Source organism: Salmo trutta, chromosome 31, assembly GCF_901001165.1.
Source record: "Salmo trutta chromosome 31, fSalTru1.1, whole genome shotgun sequence".
NCBI lineage: Eukaryota > Metazoa > Chordata > Actinopteri > Salmoniformes > Salmonidae > Salmo > Salmo trutta.
In genome coordinates, this window is record NC_042987.1 from 13,073,732 (window position 1) to 13,097,087 (window position 23,356).

Consider the following 23,356-nt stretch of genomic DNA (forward strand, 5'->3'; position numbering starts at 1 on the left):
CGCAGGAGTTGCTACGGGACAAGTCTCTGAATGTCCTTGAGTGGCCCAGCCAGAGCACAGACTTGAACCCGACAGAACATCTCTCAAGAGACCTGAAAATAGCTGTGCAGCGACACTCCCCATCCAACCTGATAGAGCTTGAGAGGATCTGCAGAGAATAATGGGAGAAACTCCCCCAAATACAGGTGTGCCAAGCTTGTAGTGTCATATCCAAGAAGACTCAAGGCTGTAAACGATGCCAAAGGTGCTTCAGCAAAGTACTGAGTAAAGGGTCTGAATACTTACTTAAATGTGATATTTCCAGTTTTTTTTATACATTTGAAAATAATTGTAAAAAACAGGTTTGGCTTTGTCATTATGGGGTATTGTGAGTAGATTGATAAAAAAAAACTATCAATTTTAGAATAAGCTGTAACGTAACAAAATGTGTAAAAAGGCAAGGGGTCTGAATACTTTCCCGAATGCACTGTATATCCCTTTAACTGCCTTGAATACCTCTGCTGATCCTACAGCTATTGTATACAGCAATCATGTGCCTATGAACCAGAATTATACTGTTAGCACTGAGGTGGTGTGCCCTAGTAGGAAGTCCACTGTGCAGCTCACCTTCCACTAACATAAATAACATGAGAATATCTACTCCTGCTACGCTTCCCAGTAAAGCAATGAAAACAATCAAGCATCCCAGAAAAGTGCTAAAAATAGCCTATGTTAATATATGTAGCTTAAGAACAAGGTTAATGAAATCAATCATTTGCTAGAAACAGATCAATCTCTGAAACTCACTTAGATTATACCTTTGATACAGTGGTAGCAATACATGGTTATAACATCTACAGAAAATACAGAAATGCCAATGGTGGAGGTGTTGCTGTTTATATTCAGAACCACATTCCTGTAAAGCTTAGAGAGGATCTCCTATTAAATACTGTTGAAGTAATATGGCTACAGGTTCATATGCCTCACCTAAAGCCTATTCCTGTTGGCAAGCTGCTAATAGTCAGTATCTGGATAACATGTCTGAAAGGCTTGATAATGTATGTGATATCAACATATTATCTGGATGATTTAAATATTGACTGGCTTTCATCAAGCTGCCCACTCAAGAAAAAGCTTCTTATCAGTCAACCTACCAGGGTAGTTACAAACAGCACAGGAATTAAATCGTCAACATGTATTGATCACATCTTTACTAATGCTGCAAAAATGTGCTTTAGAGCTGTATCCAAATCCATTGGAATATAATAGCCATATCTAGTTCCAAAGGCTGGGCCTAATATAGTGTATAAGACGTTATACAAGATGTTTTGTAGTGATTCCTATGTTGTTTATGTAAATAATACTTGTTGGTCTGTAATGAGGAGCAACCCAGATGCTGCACTTGACACATTTCTGAAATTGTTTTATTGTAGTTACTAATAAGCATGATGAGGAATTGAAAAATTGTATGGTTGAGAAGGATGAGGCAAAAGGAAGGGCAAATAAGTCTGGCTGCACAACCGATTGGCAAACATACTTCAAATTGAAAAATCATGTGACTAAACTAAATAAAAAGAAGAAACTACACTATGAAACAAAGATAAATTATATCAAGAATGATAGTAAAAATCTTTGGAGCACCTTAGATTACATTTTGGGCAAAAAGGCAAACTCATCATTCATTGAATCAGATGGCTCATTCATCACGAAACACACTGATATTGATTAATATTAATTAATTCGTTTTTCATTGGCAAGATTCGCATTGCATGCCAAAATCAAACACTGACACTACACATCCAAGTATAACTGATCAAATTATGAAAGACAAGCAGTACAAAAAAAATATATAATAATAAAAATGCATGAAATGAAAATGAAATGCATGTATTCACTACTGTAAGTCGCTCTGGATAAGAGCGTCTGCTAAATGACAAAAATGTAAATGTAATTTTGAATTCCGTAAAATGAGTGTGGAAGAGGTGAAAAAAGTATTGTAGTCTATCAACAATGACAAGCCACCGGGGTCTGAGAATGAATGGAACATTACTGAGGATAATAGTGGACGATATTGCCACTCCTATTTGCCATATCTTCAATCTAAGCCTACGAGAAAGTGTTTGCCCTTAGGCCTGGAGTGAAGCAAAATTATTTCCGCTACCCAAGAATAGTAAAGCTCCCTTTACTGGCTCAAATAGCTGACCAATCAGCCTGTTACCAACCCTTAGTAAACTTTTGGGAAAAATCTTGTTTGACCAGATAGAATGCTATTTTACTGTAAACAAATAGACAACACACTTTCAGCATGCTTATAGGAAAGGACAGTCAACATTCAGCACAGCACTTACACAAATGACTGATGGCTGTGAGAAATGTATGATAAAAAGATTGTGTGAGCTGTTTTGTTAGACTTCAGTGCGGCTTTTGCCATTATCGATCATAGTCTGCTGATGGAAAAACATGTGTTATGGCTTTACACCCCCTGCTATATTGTGGATAAAGAGTTACCTATCTAACAGAACACAGAGGGTGTTATTTAATGGAAGCATATCCAACATAATGCAGGTATAATCAGGAATTCCCCAGGGCAGCTGTCTAGGCCCCTTACTTTTTTCAATCTTTACTAATGACACGCCACTGGATTTGAGTAAAGCCAGTGTGTTTATGTATACGGATGACTTAACACTATACACATCAGCTACTACAGCGACTGAAATTACTGCAACACTTAACAAAGAGTGGCAGTTAGTTTCAGAATGGGTGGCAAGGAATAAATTAGTCCTAAATATTTCAAAAACTAAAAGCACTGTATTTGGGACAAATCATTCATTAACCCTAAACCTCAACTAAATCTTGTAATAAATAATGTGGAAATTGAGCAAGTCGAGGTGACTAAACTGCTTGGCATGACCCTGGATTGTAAACTGTCAAAATATGTTGATACAACAGTAGCTAAAATGGGGAGAAGTCTGTCCATAATAAAGTGCTACTCTGCCTTTTTAACAACACTATCAACAAGGCAGGTCCTATAGGCCCTAGTTTTGTCAAACCTGGACTACTGTTCAGTCGTGTGGTAAGGTGCCACGAAAAGGTACTTAGGAAAATTACAATTGGCTCAGAACAGGGCAGCACTGCTGGCCCTTAAATGTATACAGAGAGATAACATTTAATAATATACATGTAAATGTCTCATGGCTCAAATTGGAGGAGAGATTGACTTCATCACTACTTGTTTTTGTAAGAAGTGTTGACATGAGGAATGGACCAAGGTGTCTGTTTAAACTACAAGCACACAGCTCGGACACCCATGCATACCCCAGAAGATATGCCGCCAAAGGTCTCTTCACAATCCCCAAGTCAAGAACAGACTATGGGAGGTGCACAGTACTACATAGAGCCATTGCTACATGGAACTCTATTCCACATCAGGTAACTAATGCAAGCAGTAGAATCAGATTTAAAAAACGGATAAAAATACACTTTATGGAACAGCGGGGACTGTGAAGAGACACACAGGCACAGACACAAATACACATGATAAGACACGCACTCTACACACACGTACACATGGATTTTGTATTGTAGATATGTGATAGTCACTGCCTGAGGGAACACACTTAATGTATTGTGAAAAGTGTTATGAAGTGTAATGTCATGTAATATTTGAAATTGTATATAACTGCCTTCATGTTGCTGGACTCTAGGAAGAGCAGCAGCTAATGGGGATCCTTAATAAATACAAATAAACATGTACTGTAAGGTAGCCTACTGTAAGGTAGCCTGTGTTATTTCCAGCATGCTGATAGAAGTATTTAATCTTTATCACACCAAAACATGCCACCAACCGCTGGGCACAAACTGGTTAAATCAACGTTGTTTCAGTGTAATTTGTCAACGTATTGTGACATGGAATTTACAAGGAAAATACATTGGGTTTGCAAAAAGTCATCAATGTTGTTTTGAAGGTGACATTTCAACCACAGGATTATGTCATCATGGTTACCAATTTTCAAGCTAGACAAACCGTATGTTGAATTTATACATATGAAACAACTTCAGATTTTCAATGTTATATCCATTATCAGAAAAAAACTATAGGTTGGGCAGCACCTCCTACTGGAGAGTTGATCTGTCTACAGCTATCCCTTTGGTCTCCCATCCAGGATTTTAACAAACTTAAAGATGAGAATGATTATTGAGAGATCATTTAATAACTAAATAGGTTCATTGTTGCTATCAAAGTCATTCCAAACGGTATGTTTAATAGAGCACCTTAATGAAACTATTTCAATTTAACCCAGGGTTCAACTAAAAATAGAGCATACATATAGTCCTAGGGCTGGCGTTAAGGCTACACTAGTGTCAAACGCACACTTTGGCAATTTCAACTTGTAAAAGCGAGAACTCTGCTATTTTACAAACCTGGTGCCAGGGTTGGTAATTTACCTGTCTTATATCAGCTCGCTTGTGCTGAGGTGAGAGGGGTGGAAATATTTGAGATGTGTGTCCTTAAAAATGTGCACCGATGTGCCAATTTCAAGCAGCACTACTAGTGATATTTAAGACTCTGGTCTTAGCGGTAATGCGATTGGTTATGGCATCGATTTTTTTGCCAGTGGAGGCGCACAGTTTAATCAGTAACCTATAACCAATGTTTTATTAAAATATCATAAACAACAGAACAGTCAACTGACATTCCCATTTTTTTCTTTATATTGGACATTATTTTTGTCCATGCAGCTTCTGTTAAAAAGTTTGGACTCATTAGGCCTATGTTCAATGCCCATTGAATGAAAGGTGTCAGTGACTGTAGGAAGTCTGTTTAGGAAGATGAAGTTATTACAATAGACTGCTTATTATTTTTCCTTTCTCATTTTGTTTTAAAAAAGCATCTTGCACTTTCGTCTGTTTTCAACTGTCAACTCGCAGGAATTCTGATCGCTGTCCTTGGTGCTGAATCCACTTGTATCCTAGACTATTTTCCAGTTTGTTTGTTTACCTTTGACGTGGCAAAGTCACTAACGGGCCATATGAACAGCGATGGGAGGCTAATCTTATTCCAACGTTTGGGCAATGTCCAATTGTCTATGGCTCGAACATGTAGTGCATTTTCAAAATGTGAATGCAATGTGTGTAGATGAATATTTGCATGTTGAAACCAATAAAAACTTGATCGGCTACATGTTTGTTATAACTAGGCCTATTGTAGGGTTACTATATACTATTTAATGAACTATCTTGGATAGGACATCAATTCCGCCTGCCGAAGAGCCCTTAGGCCTACGTGTGCACACATTGCCTTATGCTCATGGAACGAGAAATGCAATTTATTATATCATGCTTCTGACCCGATCCTATTCAGAAATATTGTTGTTGTTTAAAAAAAACAGATTAATTGTTTTTCGTTTAATTTGATTAAAGAACGAACTAATTAGAAAGATTAACGGTCCATGTGTTTATTTTAAGAACTCGAAGGCAATGCAATTTGGTCTATTTCTGGAGAAATGAAAACATGATTTGTAAGATGGTTCCATGGTGTTTATAAAACATTACATTTGGGAGCAGTACACTGGTGAGTGGACATTCCCACTTTCTCTTTATATTGGATCTTTGTCCAGCTCCTGTGAAAAGTTTGCATGTGCGTAAAACCATCCATATTCTAAGTTGCCTTGTTTATTGTATATGCCCAATGTAAGCAATTATGTTGCCTGTATTAAGACATGGCCTATTTATGACAGGTTGTTGTTTAATTATTATTAGGATTAGATTATAATTAATTATACACTGTATTTTTAGGCCTTATCAAAAGCTTAGTGAATTTAATTTAGCTTATTAACTATGTTTGGCATGTCCAGACTGCAATTTACAGTAGGCGTAGCCCCTATATCAGTGTGAATGCTATAGTCTGTTTAACAATTTATTCCCATATTGGAGCAATGCAATTGCAAAAATGTTGACTGCAAACATGTTCAACATATTTAGCAAATATGAGGCAGGCTATTTAACAAACTAGGCTATAGCAGACTAATATTCTAATTGGAGTTAATGATGACACAATACATAAAAGACCGTAAATACACAAGTACACAAGCATCCACATATTAAGCCATGGACCACGTTCTGATTGGAAAGTGAGGTGTTAAGCCCCGACACAGCCACAACTTGTTTATTCATGTCACGACTTCCACCGAAGTCGGTCCCTCTCCTTGTTCGGGCGACGTTCGGCGGTCGACATCACCGGTCTTCTAGCCATCGCCGCTCCACCTTTTCATTTTCCATTTGTTTTGTCTTGTTTTCCTGCACACCTGGTTTACATCTCCTCATAATTACTATGTGTATTTAGCCCTTTGTTCCCTCCATGTCTGTGTGGGGTATTGTTTATTGTCAAGGTTGGCACGCTTCCGGCTGGTTTGCGCCGGGTTTTGTTTTGTATCCGTGCTTTGTGGCCGCAGGTACTTTGTACTTGGTTGTTGTACTTTGTGCTGCCTCACTTGTTCTTTGGGCGTTTGTTTTTGTGACGTGGTTGCGTTCTGTTCTAATAATTGCCTCAGTAAAGTGCTTTGTCCACTCATCTCTGCTCTCCTGCGCCTGACTTCCATGCACCAGCTACACCCATCGTTTGACAATTCCTCAAATCACAGCTCTTTCGCGCCACCGCCAGCTACTGCACCCATAATTCCTGTTGTGAAATTAGCTAAAATATTTCTGACACACCCCTGAAGCTATAGCGCTACCGCCAGCGCTAAGATTCATCTTTGCGTTAGGTTTGTTAAAATAGAGCCCCTAGGGTTTCAAGCTTTGGTTGATTTCAAATGTAATATACAAGTTTATAATGAATATGTTGGATTCACATCTCCATCTCAACCAAAAGTCAAAGTTAAAGATTAGGACTACAGTAAATCAAACTTTATTTAAAGTGCATTTTAAGTTTTCTTTGATTTGATTTAGTCCTATTCTTTAACTTTGATCTTTGGTTGAGATGGAGAAGTGTATCCAACATACCAATTATTTATTTGAAGACAAACTGGATATGGAACTGTGTTTGGTTGTCAACGCATGCAAATATCAACATTTGAAGGAAATGTACTGTGTCCTCTGCTTTGATAGTTCCATCTGTGCCACTGACTTAGTGTGGCTTTAGTTCCAGTTTGTCTACAAATGTAAAATATGTTAGATTTACGTCTCCATCTCAACCAAATATCCAAGTTAATGAATTGGACTAAATAATATAAAATCTAAGTTTTTAAATGTACTTTAAATCAAGTTTAATTTGATCTTGTCATATACTTTACCTTAGATTTTTGATTGAGCTAGAGATGTATGGGGTCAATTTCACGCCATATGTATTGAATTCAAAATAAAATAAATCGTGAACATGAAGATAAAGATGAGAATGTAAACATTATATTTTCGAGGACGGGTGAAATAATGGATGTTGAAATCAAAAACCAAACAATTGAAAGTGTAGGCAAAATCTATTCAATAGCATTTGTTGCTGGGGCAGTTTAATCGAAAATGATTTTTGCATTTGTTTTTCAGATACATTTTTTTATAATTTGTCAAAGTTTTTTGCTCTCGCTTTAAAATTATTTGCTTACACATTTTGGGGTTTTGCTTTTGATGTCTTTTATTTACAATTCTATTTATTTTGCTTTCAATTGTTTGGTTTTTGATTTCAACATCCATTATTTCACCCGTCCTCGAAAATGTGTTTACATTCTCAACTTTATTTTTCATGTTCACAATTTATTTTATTTTGAATTCAATTCATATGGCGTGAAATTGACCCCATAGAGATGTAAATAGCTCATTAACGTGTCAACAACTAAAAAATGATATGTTGGATTCACGTCTCCAACTAAACCAAAAATAAAAGTTAAAGAACATGATTAAGCCAGTGGCTCAGATGAAACTAGCCAATCATTTAGATGCATCTCCTTTAAATGTTGATATTTGGTTGAGTTGTTGTAACGTTCGGCGTCTGGTGACGAGGAAGCGGACCAAAACGCAGCTGGGAGCGAACACATGTTTATTCAACACACTGGAATTAAACATGTACACAAAATCAAGAAAAAATGCCAATACGTTACGTGCTCAAACAACGAGACAACACCCCACAAACAGCGTGGGGAAAACAGCACTTAAATGTGATCCCAATCAGAGACAATTAGCGACAGCTGTCTCTGATTGGGAATCGACAGAACCCAACAGAATTTCCCACCTAGAGCCTACACAAGGCTAAAACGTAAACAAAACACAAACCAAGGAAAAATACCTAACATGACACACCCTGACCCAATATACCCGAGTTCACCTGGTCAGGGCGTGACAGAACCCCCCCCCCCAACGGTGCGTACTCCCGGCGCACCAAACTTAAGTCTATTGGGGGGGGCCCGGGTGGGCGCCTCACCCTCGGTGGAGGCTCTGGCCCCGGGCGTGTTCTTTCCCCCGCCTTCACCTTAACCCTACCTCTCTGGCCCGGACTGGACCACTGTGGAGTGGCAGTCTGGCCACTCCGGCAGTTCGGGGCAGTCTGGCCACTCCGGCAGTTCGGGGCAGTCTGGCCACTCCGGCAGTTCGGGGCAGTCTGGCCACTCCGGCAGTTCGGGGCAGTCTGGCCACTCCGGCAGTTCGGCGCAGTCTGGCCACTCCGGCAGTTCGGCGCAGTCTGGCCACTCCGGCGACCGTTGACTGGCGGGCAGCTCCGGCGACCGTTGACTGTCGAGACCCACTGGAGGCCTGGTCCTGGGAGGTGGCACAGGATGGGGAGACCCACTGGAGGCCTGGTCCGAGGAGGAGGCACAGGATAAACCGGGCTGTGGGGGAGCACTGGAGTTCTGGTACGGACACTCTTTACCCACACTCCAGGCTGAATGCCCACTTTGGCCCGGCACGGGCGGAGAGCAGGCATTGGGCGAACTGGACCCTCCCAGCGCTCTGGAGACACAGTGCGCAACGCCGGCGCAGGATAACCTGGACCGAGGAGGCGCACTGGAGACCAGACGCGCTGAGCTGGCACCATCCGCCCTCGCTCGATGCCTGCACTCGCATAGCACTTGCGGGGGGCTGGTATGTAGCGCACCGGGCTTTGAACGCGCACTGGGGACACCGTGCGCTCCACAGCATAACACGGTGTCTTACCAGTACCACGCTGCTTCCGGTAAGCACGGGGAGTTAGCTTAGGTCTACCACCTGACTCCGCCAATCTCCCCGTGTGCCCCCCCCCCAAAAAAATTGTGGGGCTGCCTCCCGTGTCCGTTGCGCTCCCTCTCCTCATACCAGCGCCTCTCAGCTCTCGCCGTCTCGATCTCCCACTGCGGGCGGCGATAATCCCCAGCTTGAGCCCATGGTCCTTTCCCCTCCAGGATTTCCTCCCAAGTCCATGACTCCAGATAGCTTTTCTCCTGGTGCCTCTCCTTGTGCTGCTCCTTGTCCTTGCCAGCCTTCTTCCGCTGCTTGGTCCGTTGTTGGTGGGGTGTTCTGTACCGTTCGGCGTCTGGTGACGAGGAAGCGGACCAAAACGCAGCTGGGAGCGAACACATGTTTATTCAACACACTGGAATTAAACATGTACACAAAATCAAGAAAAAATGCCAATACGTTACGTGCTCAAACAACGAGACAACACCCCACAAACAGCGTGGGGAAAACAGCACTTAAATGTGATCCCAATCAGAGACAATTAGCGACAGCTGTCTCTGATTGGGAATCGACAGAACCCAACATAGAATTTCCCACCTAGAGCCTACACAAGGCTAAAACGTAAACAAAACACAAACCAAGGAAAAATACCTAACATGACACACCCTGACCCAATATACCCGAGTTCACCTGGTCAGGGCGTGACAGTTGTCAACCAAACACAGTTCAATACTACTTTTGTAATACTGTTAAAAGTTATCTTAGAAACTAATGTAGCACTATTTATTACATTTTAAAATGAGTAACACATCCATGGCCACATTTTGAGGTTACTGTAACTATATAAGTCTTCTTATGTAATCATAGAAAGTGTGTATGTTCAAGATAGCATGCAACGGTTGCAGGTCTGTGGAGATCTTCACAATTGCTATAATAATCTGTGCAGAATCTCGAACAGCATTGATCACTTGCACTGTACTTTTAATGTTATCTCAGCTGCAATCCAGGTCATTTGGTTGTGCTTTTAGAGGAAGCACATTTGATTAATTAAGTTGTATAAATACAAAATATCTGAACAGATATCTGAACTTTGATGTGCTTTTAAATGGTTGAAAGCTCAATGATAAAATATTTAGATGACAACTAAACCAAAAATCTTACATACTTTTTCCATTTGGAATTTGGTTATGCATTTAGATGGTTGAAAACAGTGATAACATGATAATTCAACAAACTGCTGGATGTCTTTTTGAGTGGGTGAATAAAGGTTGACATCACATTGATCAACGTCTCAACCAAATATTACCCAAATATCCACGTTGAAATGGTATGCCAAGTGGGGCAGTCATGTCAGTAATACAGTATGTAAAAAAAAGAATAATACAGTGAATGTCCATGATAATATCAAATTGAATCTCCCCATCGCAACTGTAACACGCAGTAAATGTAAAATTAATCACTGCTATTATTCATTCCCTCCACAGGAAACTGTTGAAGTCTACTTTGGTCCTGATGCCACTGTTTGGCGTTCACTACATAGTGTTCATGGCCATGCCTTATACTGAGGTAACTGGAGTCCCCTGGCAGATACAGATGCACTACGAGATGCTCTTCAATTCATTCCAGGTACTGACTGGTCTTGTACAACATGGATGAATGAACGAACAACCAAATTATGTTTTACTGCATGTGGGTTTAGTCACAGGCAGCCAGCAATGGATCTGAAATGATGAGCTGCTACAGTACTGTAAAAAGGAGATATATCAATCAGCCAAAGTCCGCTATGGGGCACTGCATATGCTGTAGTGGTGTGCTAAACATAATTAAGTATTGAGTTGTGATGAAACTTTTATGAGTAAAATTAGCGTGAGCTGCGCAGCTCAGTGTTTTCAGAGTAAGCAGCTGGTGTCAATGACTTGAATCGTCACTTTATATTGCATGACATTCTTCTAAAGTGCTCTGGATAGATGCTCAGGTCAACCTGTGTACTTTGAGTCATACGCAAACTTGTAATAATGGTTTGTCTTCTTTTCAGGGATTCTTTGTGGCAATTATATATTGTTTCTGCAATGGGGAGGTAAGGACAACGTTGAACAATTTTATGAAGATTTATCTATGAAAATGTCTTTAAGGAAATCCTAATAGATTATAGTATATTATTTGAGACACTATGTAATCCTGATATATAATATTATGCTCATGATTAATTGCAGTCACAGCATGCACACAGTATGCACACAAAAAAACCTCAGACTTAATTATCTTATGCAGGGATGTGCACAGACCTTTCAGGGGGCAGGTTCTCAAAATGAAAAAAGGTATATTTATTTATACAACACACTTACTCATCACACATTGTAAGCATGTTAGTTACAGTGCCTCTTGAAGGCATGATTGACATTAGGAATAGAGGGTAGGCGATCAGCTGATTATTGATGTAAAGCTGCTCATTTTTTTATTACTGATTGTGATTTTTATCTTCAATGCTCTTAAATAATAACTTCATAATATAGCCTAATGTTGATTGTTATTTTAGTATATGGTGGTTAGCTGGAGTCTAGACTACCTGTGTTCAGTGCTTAATTTGTTCATTTGAGAGGAACAAAAAGTGAACGAGAGAGGTGGGTCACCTAGGGAGCTCTGAGGTACCGGAACGCCTTAAAAAATGACCTTGCGGCTATAATGAAGCATTGCATGCATATCATCGCATTTGCATAGAGAAGTAGCCTAGAGTAGAGGTGCACACAGAAGTTGCACATATGGTGAACATTTTTAGTAGCCTAGGGTCAGAAAACAGTTTGTGCCTTTTTATAAATGCATTTTCTGCAATTCTACATCATTTAACATGAATTATGTTTAATACCGCACAAATGATCAAAATGACAAGCTACTTTGACAGTGACTAACTGAGAGGCCTAGGTGTGCGGAGACACACACATGGTACAATATGAGGAGGAAAAAAAAGCTTTCCAGTTTCACTGACTCACCCGTCTCTTGTAAACAATGTTCACTCAATAGGCCCATTTGGAAGTTGAAAGATTACTCTTCTATTTTCAGCAGGAGCCATTTGCTTTCCAACCTGTGTTCTCCCACGATTGAATTTGAAATATTGTAAAGGCCTGTTTTGACTGCATGCTGTTCACTGACAGATTTGCCGTGTGTTCCCGACTGCCTTGTTATTGGGCTACACACAATCCACAGCTAGGCAATTTTTTAAAAAGAAGCTATTGATCCTCTGTGGCTAACTTATAGGCCTACTCATGGTGTAGTAGGCTATTGAGAATTATTGAATTAATTTCTGAACAGACAGCAGTAATTCTATAACTTTGGCAAATTTATTTCAATGTATCGGGAGTGCTGCAACACCAGCACCCTTCCCGCGGCTATGCTTCTATAAGGAAATAAATTGTGAAGGGCTGCTGCCAACCAGTCAGATATTGATGATGTAAATCAAGTGTTATCAAGGGTTAATCAAATGTTATGCAGTACTGTTTATATTTAAACTAGGTAGCTTACTACACACACACACACAAACACACTCAACCGGTGACCTGCATCACAAGCCATGCATGTTTGGATACCGGGCGCACGTGAGCTCCGTACAGGCCAGACCAACGGATGGGGGGTGGGGGGGGGTGCCGAACTTGACGACGTCTCGACGACCCGGGGGCAGTGGGTTCAGAACAACGACGACTAAAACTGTATTAGAAAACGTTAGACCACAACCTAAATGCGTACTTGACGAGTGGGAGGGCAAAGGGGAAGATGCTCGGCCACAGGTAGACACATATCGGCGCACGTGCCTGATTATATGCCACTGTCGGTTTAGATGTACTTAGTGACAATCTTATTTCTTTCCATCTTCCTTTAGGTCCAGGCAGAAATTAAGAAAACCTGGAGCAGGAGGACACTAGCGTTGGACTTTAAACGTAAAGCCCGTAGTGGCAGTAACACGTATAGTTATGGTCCTATGGTGTCTCACACCAGTGTAACCAACGTCACTGCCCGGGGGCCCCTGGCCCTCCATCTCACCACGCGCCTTGGGGCCCCAGTCACCGTCAACGGGCACCGGAACCTCCCGGGTTATGTGAAGAACGGTTCCGTCTCCGAGCACTCTATCCCTTCCTCGGGACAGGAGTTACACATTCCCGAGGAGGAGCAGCTATCCAATAACACGCCACCGCATTCTGTTGAGGAGGAGAAACCCTCGCCTGTAGTGGAGGAGGAGCGGGAGACCGTTATGTGACGTTCATGTGACCTCTAGTGAAAGACAGTCATGTCAATAGCCCCTCCGTTGTGATGACGATCTTTGTAGGAATGAGTCATAGAACATAGCACCAGTCAGTATTCTCAGGATGTTATAAAGTAGGAGGATAGCTGTCTTTTGTCGACACTGCCAGTTTTTTCTCCTGTGAATCGAGCCAGGATTTTAGTGGGTGGGTAAAGACTGGAGGACAAAGGCTCAAGGCTAAAAGGGTACCTCAGTGTTTGAGGTGAGCCACCAACACAGACAATCACCTTCTCTATTGTACTGTAGCAAACACCACCGCTCTTTCTGAGACTATTTCCACCTGCCGTACGGACAAAAATTCATATCTGTTTTGTTTTATTTCACTGACTTCAATGAGTTGCAGCAGGTACTTTATAATTGATGAAAACCAACTTGCAGATGTAGCTTTTTCACATTCTTAAGCTATTATAAAACCTGTGGATCATGAATGGTCTGTGGATGGACAGTAGGCTAATGTGTCTGTCTGAAACCTACAGCATTGATGGTCCACAGGTCCTGTGGTTGAAGGTGTCTAACAGTATATGTAGGTCCTCATTCTGGCCGGAGCATGTTAGCTTATGTTAGTGTAGCGGATGGATAAGTTAGCATACAGCTCACTAGCTTACATCTGTTACATTAGGAACTCCTAGTTATATGAGGAAATGCCTGGCTGCAGTTGACTCTGCCTACATGGTTGGGGAGATCTCACTACATTTCGATTGGTTTTAAATATGGATGTCAATTCAGAAAACCTAACCCACTTTGATGTAAAAGGGAATAAAACTCAGGTACTCCAAACCCACCATTCTAGTGCATCAGTTTGAGCTAGTCTGTACTGTAGTTTCAGAGGTGTGCTGGCTTCTAGTGTTGATTTATATGGAGGAAGGCCAATGGAAGACTTTTCTCCATGATTATCAACTTTTTGTACAGTTTTTACTTTTGCTATTTAAAAGATACTATCTTGATATTCAATAGTGTAATGACTATGGAAGGTTATGTTGTTTCCATGATGTGCTGATTCAATTCTTCAATGATAATATTCTCTTTCACAATATATAATACCATAAAAATAACCGAAACATATCAATGGAGTGGGAGAGGCAGCGTTAAGAGGATTAAAAATAAGAAGCTTTTATATACTGTACAGTGCCTTCCCGAAAGTATTCATACCCCTTGACTTATTCCACATTTTGTTGTATTACACCCTGAATTTAAAATGGATTAAATAAATACAAAATCTTACCCATCTACACAATATACCCCATAATGACAAATTGAAAACAAGTTTTTAGAAAATTTAGCTAATTTATTGAAATTGAAATACAGAAATATGTCATTTACATAAATATTCACGCCTCTGAGTCAATACATGTTAGAATCACCTTTGGCAGCGATTACAGCTGTGAGTCTTTCTGGTGCTTTCTCTTAAAGGCTTTGCACACCTGGATTGTACAATATTTGTCAATTATTCTTTTAAAAATGATTCAAGCTCTGTCAAATTTAGTGGTGATCATTGCTACACAACCATTTTCAAGTCTTGCCATAGATTTACAAGCAGATTTAAGTCAAAACTGTAACTCGGCCACCCAGGACATTCATTGTCTTCTTGGTAAGCAATTCCAGTGTAGATTTGGCCTTGTGTTTTAGGTTATTGTCCTGCTGAAAGGTGAATTAATCTCTGTGTCTGGTGGAAAGCAGACTGAACCAGGTTTACCTCAGACTTTGCCTGTGCTTAGCTCTATTCCATTTCTTTTTTTATCCTGAAAAACTCCCCAGTCCTTAACGATTACAAGCATACCCATAACATGATGCAGCCACCAGTATGCTTGAAAATATGGAGAGTGGTACTCAGTGATGTGTTGTTGGATTTGCCCCAAACATAACACTTTGTATTTAGGACAAAAAGTGAATTGCTTTTTTTGCAGTATTACTTTAGTGCCTTGTTGCAAACAGGAAAGCATGTTTTGGAATATTTTTTATTCTGTAAAGGCTTCCTTCTTTTCACTCTGTCAATTACGTTAGTATTGTGGAGTAACTACGATGTTGTTGATCCATCCTCAGTTTTCTCATATCACAGCCATTCATCTCTGTAACTGTTTTAAAGTCACCATTGGCCTCATGGTGAAATCCCTGAGCATTTTTCTTCCTATCCGGCAACTGAGTTAGGAAGGACGCCTGTATCTTTGTAGTGACTGGGTGTATTGATACACCATCCAACGTGTAATTAATAACTTCACCATGCTCATAGGGATATTCAATGTCTGCTTTTTTGTTACCCATCTACCAGTAATTTGTAAACATTTCTAAAAACACAAGTCCACTTTGATATTATGGGGTATTGTGTGTTAGGTCAGTGACAAAAAAATCTACATTTAATCCATTTTAAATTCAGGCTGTAACACAACAAAATGTGGAAAAGGTCAAAGGGTATGAATACTTTCTGAAGGCACTAATTGTAGCAAGCAGTACTTTATTCATGTTTCAAAGGGAGGCACCCTCTCCAAAACTCAGGGTGCAGGAAACAGTTACATTTTCGAAATAAAATGTTATTTAAATGAGGAATTCCAAGGAATTCTCAAATTTCACAGGAAAATTCCAAGGAAGAATTCCAAAGGAGACTCGTGAAGAAACGGTATGAAGGAACACTAGAACTAAATAGCACACAACTGTTATGTTTTATATGGTCACGTGTTATGCTGCTCTTTTTGTATATACAGTATGTATGCATTTGCATAGAAGTCACAATGTTTACAATGATAATAAAAATCCATTCTAGTTGTGAGCTAAAATAGCATCAAGGGTCATGGAAATGTATTCTAAATATAATTTGATGTTTGTACAGACTGTTCAAAAATGTAAGGGATGTTTGATATTTGAAATATGTTATATTGTATATAGTATTAAATGTATAGAAACTGGAGAATATACTGTAGGTGAGGGACAATACTGTATGTATCAGGACCGTTAAAATACGTTTTCAGTAGAATGCCTAACAAAGGTACAGTATTGACAGAACATTAGACAGTTATTTACACTCACATATAATTATTTGATTCAAGAACTAAATTGCACTTTTACCCTACAGTTTCCTCTCCCACCACTGTATATCCACATTTCTACACTCAAGAAACTTTTGTGAAAATATGTTTAGCTACACTTTATAAATATATATATATATATATATATATATATATATATACTGTATATTTATTATTCATATTATTTTTTTCTCTCTCTCTCTGCATTGTTATGAAGGGCCCGTAAGTAAGCGTTTCACTGTTAGTCTAAACGTGTTGTTTACAAAGCATGTGACAAATCAAATTTGATTTTGATTTGAAATACCCCAACTTTACAAGTTCACTTCCATCACACAGCAGTTTGTTTTCCAGCCAATGTTCTCAGAGGGAATTGAAGGGTTAAAATAATTTGTTTGTTTGTTTGTTAGTTAGTTAGTTTGTCACAGAACCAGTATTTGTGTCTTTACGCTGTGTAAAAGTAGCCTTGTCCTATACTCTATGTGCTGTAGCCAATGCTTCTATCATTGTCATGCCTTATGTTTGGCATGAAAATAAAAAACCGCATGGAGGAGTTTACTAAAGCACAAACAGACTGGAGCACCAGGCTTTGTGTAAAGATGTCACAGATCCAATACTTTGTTTCAACCTTATCTGTCCCAATAGTTAATGTACAGTACGTTTCATTCCTATCCATCCCAATATTTCAACGTGGTTTCAAGGATTGACTTAACATAGTAAACATACATTTTGTGTTCCTCCATTTTTGTATGAATTGTATTTATTAGGAGAACCCTTTTGGAAAACCTTTTTTGGTTCCAGGTAGAACTCTTTTGGTTTCCAAGTATAACTCTTTTCACAGAGGGTTCTACCACATGGAACCCAAAAGGGTTCTACCAGCCGAAGAACCCTTTTTTGAGGTTGCAAAGTTACTAATTAGCTAAAATGCGAAAGTTGTCTGTGATGTGATTGGAACACGCAACCTTTGGGTTGCAAGATGTTTGCATTATACTCCCACATATTTCCCTTTCATTTTTAGAGTAACACATTTACGTTTACTATGTTACTTCTAGTCTGAGCGGCCAGGCTGAATAGTTCATATACGGTTGAAACGTTCCCTCCAAATGTATATTTTTATTCCTAATCTTTGTGGTTTCCTATTTATTGTCATGGTCTTATATGGTTAGGGCACATTACCTTTTACACCAAAAAGTAGAGTTAAATATAGAGGCAGAGTTCATTTTCTGCCTTACAAAGATCTGTTGCGTGATATACAATTCAAGTCGGAAGATTGCATACACCTTAACCAAATACATTTAAACTCCGTTTTTCACAATTCCTGACATTTAATCCTAGTAACAATTCCCTGTCTTAGGTCACTTAGGATCACCACTTTATTTTAAGAATGTGAAATGTCCAAATAATAGTAGAGAGAATAATTTATTTCAGCTTTTTATTTCTTTCATCACATTCCCAGTGGGTCAGAAGTTTACATACACTCAATTAGTATTTGGTAGCGTTGCCTTTAAATTGTTTAACTTGGGTCAAACGTTTTGTGTAGCCTTCCACAAGCTTCCCACAATTAGTTGGGTGAATTTTGGCCCATTCCTCCTGACAGAGCTGGTGTAACTGAGTCAGGTTTGTAGGCGTCCTTGCTCGCACATCCTTTTTCAGTTCTGCCCACAAATTTTCTATAGGATTGAGGTCAGGGCTTTGTAATGGCCACTCCTATACCTTGACTTTGTTGTCCTTAAGCCATTTTGCCACAACTTTGGAAGTATGCTTGGGGTCATTGTCCATTTGGAAGACCCATTTGCGACCAAGCTTTAACTTCCTGACTGATGTCTTGAGATGTTGCTTCAATATATCCACATAATTTTTCATCCTCATGATGCCATCTATTTTGTAAAGTGCAGCAGTCCCTCCTGCAGCAAAGCACCCCCACAACATGATGCTGCCACCATCTTGCTTCATGGTTGGGATGGTGTTCTTCGGCTTGCAAGCATTCCCCTTTTTCCTCCAAACATAACGATGGTCATTATGGCCAAACAGTTCTATTTTTGTTTCATCAGACCAGAGGACATTTCTCCAAAAAGTATGATCTTTGTCCCCATGTGCAGTTGCAAACCGTAGTCTGGCTTTTTTATCGCGGTTTTGGAGCAGTGGCTTCTTCCTTGCTGAGCGGCCTTTCAGATTATGTCGATATAGGACTCGTTTTACTGTGGATATAGATTCTTTTGTACCTGTTTCCTCCAGCATCTTCACAAGGTTGATTTGCACTTTTCGCACCACAGTACGTTCATCTCTAGGAGACAGAACGCGTCTCCTTCCTGAGCGGTATGACAGCTGTGTGGTCCCATGGTGTTTATACCTGCGTACTATTGTTTGTACAGATGAACGTGGCACCTTCAGGCGTTTGGAATTTGCTCCCAAGGATGAACCAGACTTGTGGAGGTCTACAATTTTTTTTCTTAGGTCTTGGCTGATTTCTTTTGATTTTCCAATGATGTCAAGCAAAGAGGCACTTAGTTTGAAGGTAGGCCTTGAAATACATCCACAGGTACACCTCCAATTGACTCAAATTATGTCAATTAGCCTTTCAGAAGCTTCTATAGCCATGACATAATTTTCTGGAATTTTCCAAGCTGTTTAAAGGCACAGTCAACTTAGTGTATGTAAACTTCTGACCCACTGGAATTGTGATACAGTGAATTATAAGTGAAATAATCTGTCTGTAAACAATTGTTGCAAAATTACTTGTCATGCACAAAGTAATGTCCTTACCGACTTGCCAATACTATAGTTTGTTAACAATAAATGTGTGGAGTGGTTGAAAATTGAGTTTTAATGACTCCAACCTAAGTGTATGTAAACTTCCAACTTCAACTGTACATGTAAGCGTGATATAAGGATACTATTAGAGAACGTGTTACCATAAGATGCCATCTAAGCCAGCAAGGAAATGAAAAATAAAGTGGAATATCCACATTTTCTTATACAGTGGTTATCTTACACCCACCTACAGCCAACGAACATGCCACTAGTAAATAAGCTTGGTAGTATTGTGTATAGTAGATACGCTAGTCTGGCCTTTAACTGTCTGTGTTTGTTTAGAAGGTTGCGACACTAGAACCAGTGTTGATGGGAAAATATAATTTCAAACAAACATTTGTAGATTTATGCGCACTTTAATACCCTATTCCATTTCATATTGATTGTATCATGTAAATTGTGTTTTTGAATTCGATATGTAAAAAGGCCATTACTTTACAGAGATAATATTGTACACATTTTTTTTTTACCTCTCATGGAAGTATATAAAATCACCTATGATATTTTCGTTGTTTTTTTATTTATCTCATATTGCAAATGTATCTGTCCTCAGAGAGATAGGAGTTGGTATTTTGTGTTAATAGTCTACTGTATATGCCATGTGTGGAGAGGGTGTGACTGTTTTGTTTGAAATAGGACACCATGCCTGGTTGATTTCACTCCATGTCGGGTGTGTGAAGTCAATGTTGTAAATGTAAACGTGGGTTTAAGAGGAAAATGTTTTTCAGTCTGATGTTCATCATTGTATTGTGAATAAGACATTAAAATGTACAATTCTATTGTAGATTAAGTGTCCATTGAATTTGCACCGTACTAATTATGTTCTTGTTGATCAAGATCACTGTAAGTAAATACAGTTTAACCCTTCTGTAGTCTTAACATTCTGTACTGTATACTCCCCTTGTCCTTAGGGTAAAAAATGGCCTGCCTTCACTAAACCCCTAAAATAAAGCAGCTTATTTGAATTTTAAACCCCAAATCTATTTTGCATGAAGAAACAACCTGTCATTCATCACATTTTGTGAATATCTGGGTTTTCCCTCTTCACAATGCAAGAAAGACTGCATTTAATCAGTGGACACCACTCGTTTTTATTACAACACACCTTTCATAATTGTATTCTTTAATAAAGTAAAGGTTTATTATTATTGCTAAAGGTACTGCGTAGGTGTAAACATATTTTTTTGTAGCAAGAGATAGCACTTGTATAGCCTAAGAAAGTAGCAGAAATGTGCAGAAAGTAGTTTTGAATGCATTTTATTGAAGGGAAACAATAAGTCTAACTTTTGTTGGCAACATAGTGATATATTCTTATATATATTATATTTCCCACACCCACAAGGTGTATAAACAGCAATAAATAAGAATAAAATATGATAATAGATACAAAACAAAAACGTGAAGAACATAAATCAATCAGCTCCAATTAGCACATGTAGGACAGCATGCAAGTGTGTGTGCATGGACTTTGCAGACGTATTTCTCACATGCTCTGCACATAGTATTTGTTTTACAGTAGGGGGACAGAATTGGCATCTCCTCTTCTTGCCTGCCCCAGCTGCAGCCTCAGGTGGATCAGGACAAGATTCAGCTCCCTGAACAACTTCCACATGCGCTGCAGAAGCTGCTGTGCGGGGGAGGTGCTCCCGTCTTTGAATGTGTGGGGTTCAAAGTGCCTTTCCCAGCTGCTCCAGGAGCACCCTCCTCTTATTCCGCTTGTCAGGCATCAAGGTAGGGTTTATCTTGTTCCATATCACGAAGGCATTGTATGAGGACACATCAATGATGTTATGGAAAATGACCAGGGGCCAGCAGGCAGTCATCCTCCTGCAACTGTAAGTTCCAATCACCTTGTCCAGGTTGTCCACGCCTCCTTTGTTGTGGTTGTAGTCCAGGATGATGGCTGGCTTCCTGTCCTCATGATCACTGATCTCAGACGTTTTGTACAGTGTGCTCAGAAGGACCACGTTCTTGTTCCTCTTTGGGAGGTAAGAAACTAGAGTGGTGGTGGGGGTGAAGGCAAACTTTGATGAGAAGGCCTTTCTCCCCCTTGTTGTGAGGAGTGCAGGGCGGAGCTTAGGCTTGTTCTTTCTAACTGTGCCAACCATGGTGATCTTCCTCTTCAGTAGCTGCTGGCTGAGTTCATAAGAGGGGAAGAAATTGTCACGTGACATTGTGCCCCCTCAGTCCATCTGTCACATCGAGCACAACCCGCATCCCATGGTTCTTGTCTGGGCCTCCACTGGTCGGCTTCCCTGTGTAGACTTGCATCTTTCAAGCGTAGCTGGATTGTGTGTCACAGGCCACCCATATCTTGATGCCATACTTTGCTGGCTTGCTGGGCATATACTGCCGGAAAGGACAGCGACCTTTTGACAAAGGAGATTACTATCAGTAATTAGTATCAGTGTCACAGAAAACAATCACATAAATCAATGATATTACGGCAATACATAATAAAATGAATAGTGAAAATCACTTACATTACAGATGGATGGAACCAGTTGCTCATCCACTGTTACTTCAGGCCCTGGGTTGTAGAGGTATGGTAGACGCTCCACCCACTTCTCCCAGACCTCTCTTATGGCCTCCAATTTGTCTCACACGTCTTGCAGGTCTTGACTCACGGTTATCAAATTGTAGCATTCTTGAGAAAGTGTGAAAGACTTTCAGTGGCATCGTGGCACTGAAAATCGCCCTTCCACTCTCTGCATCCCAGAGACTACATGTAGCCTCGCCTCGGGACCTATACACACTCCCTAAGATTAGCAGCCCTATGTAGGAACGCAGGTCAATCTCATCCATCCTTTTCCAGTTGTTTCCATACTTACGGAAACCCTCCACATTTGTCACCTCCAGGATGATTTTTTCGATGGCTGGTGTGATGAACATGTAGAATGTTTATGCGATGTCCTGGGCAACTGCATGTCTTGTGGGCCCTGGGGTCATCCTTATGCCATTTTGTGCTGCCATCCTGCCCTGGTTGTCATATGGTGACAAGGACCATGTTATTTTGCTGTTATTTGACAAAAATGTCTCTCTTTCAGCTTGGGGGATTTCTTCTTCATCTGAAGATGATGCATTGTGCTCTGGGTTGTATTCTTCTCCATCTTCTTCTTCAGATACCTCTTCCTCTTCTAAATCATTGTTCTCTTGTTCCTCCTGGACATCTGATCTACGACCTGTTGGGCACTGAGATGTGCACTCATGGCTTCAGCAAAGAGAGAACTGGGGGGACTGTCATCTGCAGCACCTTTATAGCCTCTGACTGCATTCCCCATTAGTAAACAATGCTTTCAAGAAATGTTGTTAATTTTGTCTGAAATGTTGTTAATTTTGTCTGAAATTGTTTTTATTTTGTCTCTGAACTTGAGTCATGTGTGGGGTCGTGGAGGGAAGATGCCGCACATGCACAATAACTTTTTAGTTTTGTCTGAGTTCAATCAGTAGTACACACTCTCAATTTCTCGTGTGTGTGTGTGTGTCTTTGGGGTTTACGTGATGTGTAAATTATTTTATAACTGCAGGGTCAAAATTGACCCTAAGACAATCTTTGTACCCTGGTGGTGTACAGCTTTCATGGAAATATGAACAAAGACAATGTTTCACTTTTTCTTAGGAAAAGTAATCACATTTCAAGTTGAAAAAATATCATTTAGGGGGTTCTCTCTGCTGTTAAACATAGTGGCGGGTCATTTTTTACCCTTAAGACAACACAAGGGTTAAAGATTGTTTTATAGTTAATGTACTTTTTGTCATTATGTACAATCATTTTTACAAAAACAAAAAATACAAAATTGACAACTAAAAAAATTACTTATGAAAAGTTGTTTAGCACAATTTGTGTTTCCGACCCAGTGTTTACTTTTTCGAGGGAGGTTTCTTGGCTCCCCCCTTAGCAGCTCCTTTTGCACCTCCTCCTTTGTCACCTCCTCCTTTCTCCCCTTCTCTACTCTTCTTCCCTTTTCCTTCACTTGCTTCTCCTTTCTTTCCTCCCCCTTTCTCCCCCTTTTCCCCTTTTTCTCCTTTTTTGTTAGCAGATCCCTCCTTTTCATCATCCTTTCCCTCCTTGGCACCCTTGCCCTCTTTCTTCTCCTTGGTCTTCTTTTCCCCCTTTTCA

At 39.9% G+C, this 23,356-nt stretch overlaps 1 protein-coding gene across 1 annotated transcript in view; it reads left to right on the forward strand.

The window, feature by feature from the left end:
* The window catches only part of pth1r (parathyroid hormone 1 receptor), an 85,421-nt gene extending 71,229 nt beyond the window's left edge, over positions 1-14,192 (forward strand). The window contains exons 11-13 of the mRNA XM_029725309.1: positions 10,605-10,746; positions 11,156-11,197; positions 12,992-14,192. Of these exons, the coding sequence (XP_029581169.1) occupies positions 10,605-10,746; positions 11,156-11,197; positions 12,992-13,366 (559 nt within the window). The 3' untranslated portion in view covers positions 13,367-14,192. The remainder of the gene's footprint in view (positions 1-10,604; positions 10,747-11,155; positions 11,198-12,991) is intronic.
* The last annotated feature ends 9,164 nt before the right edge of the window (positions 14,193-23,356 follow it).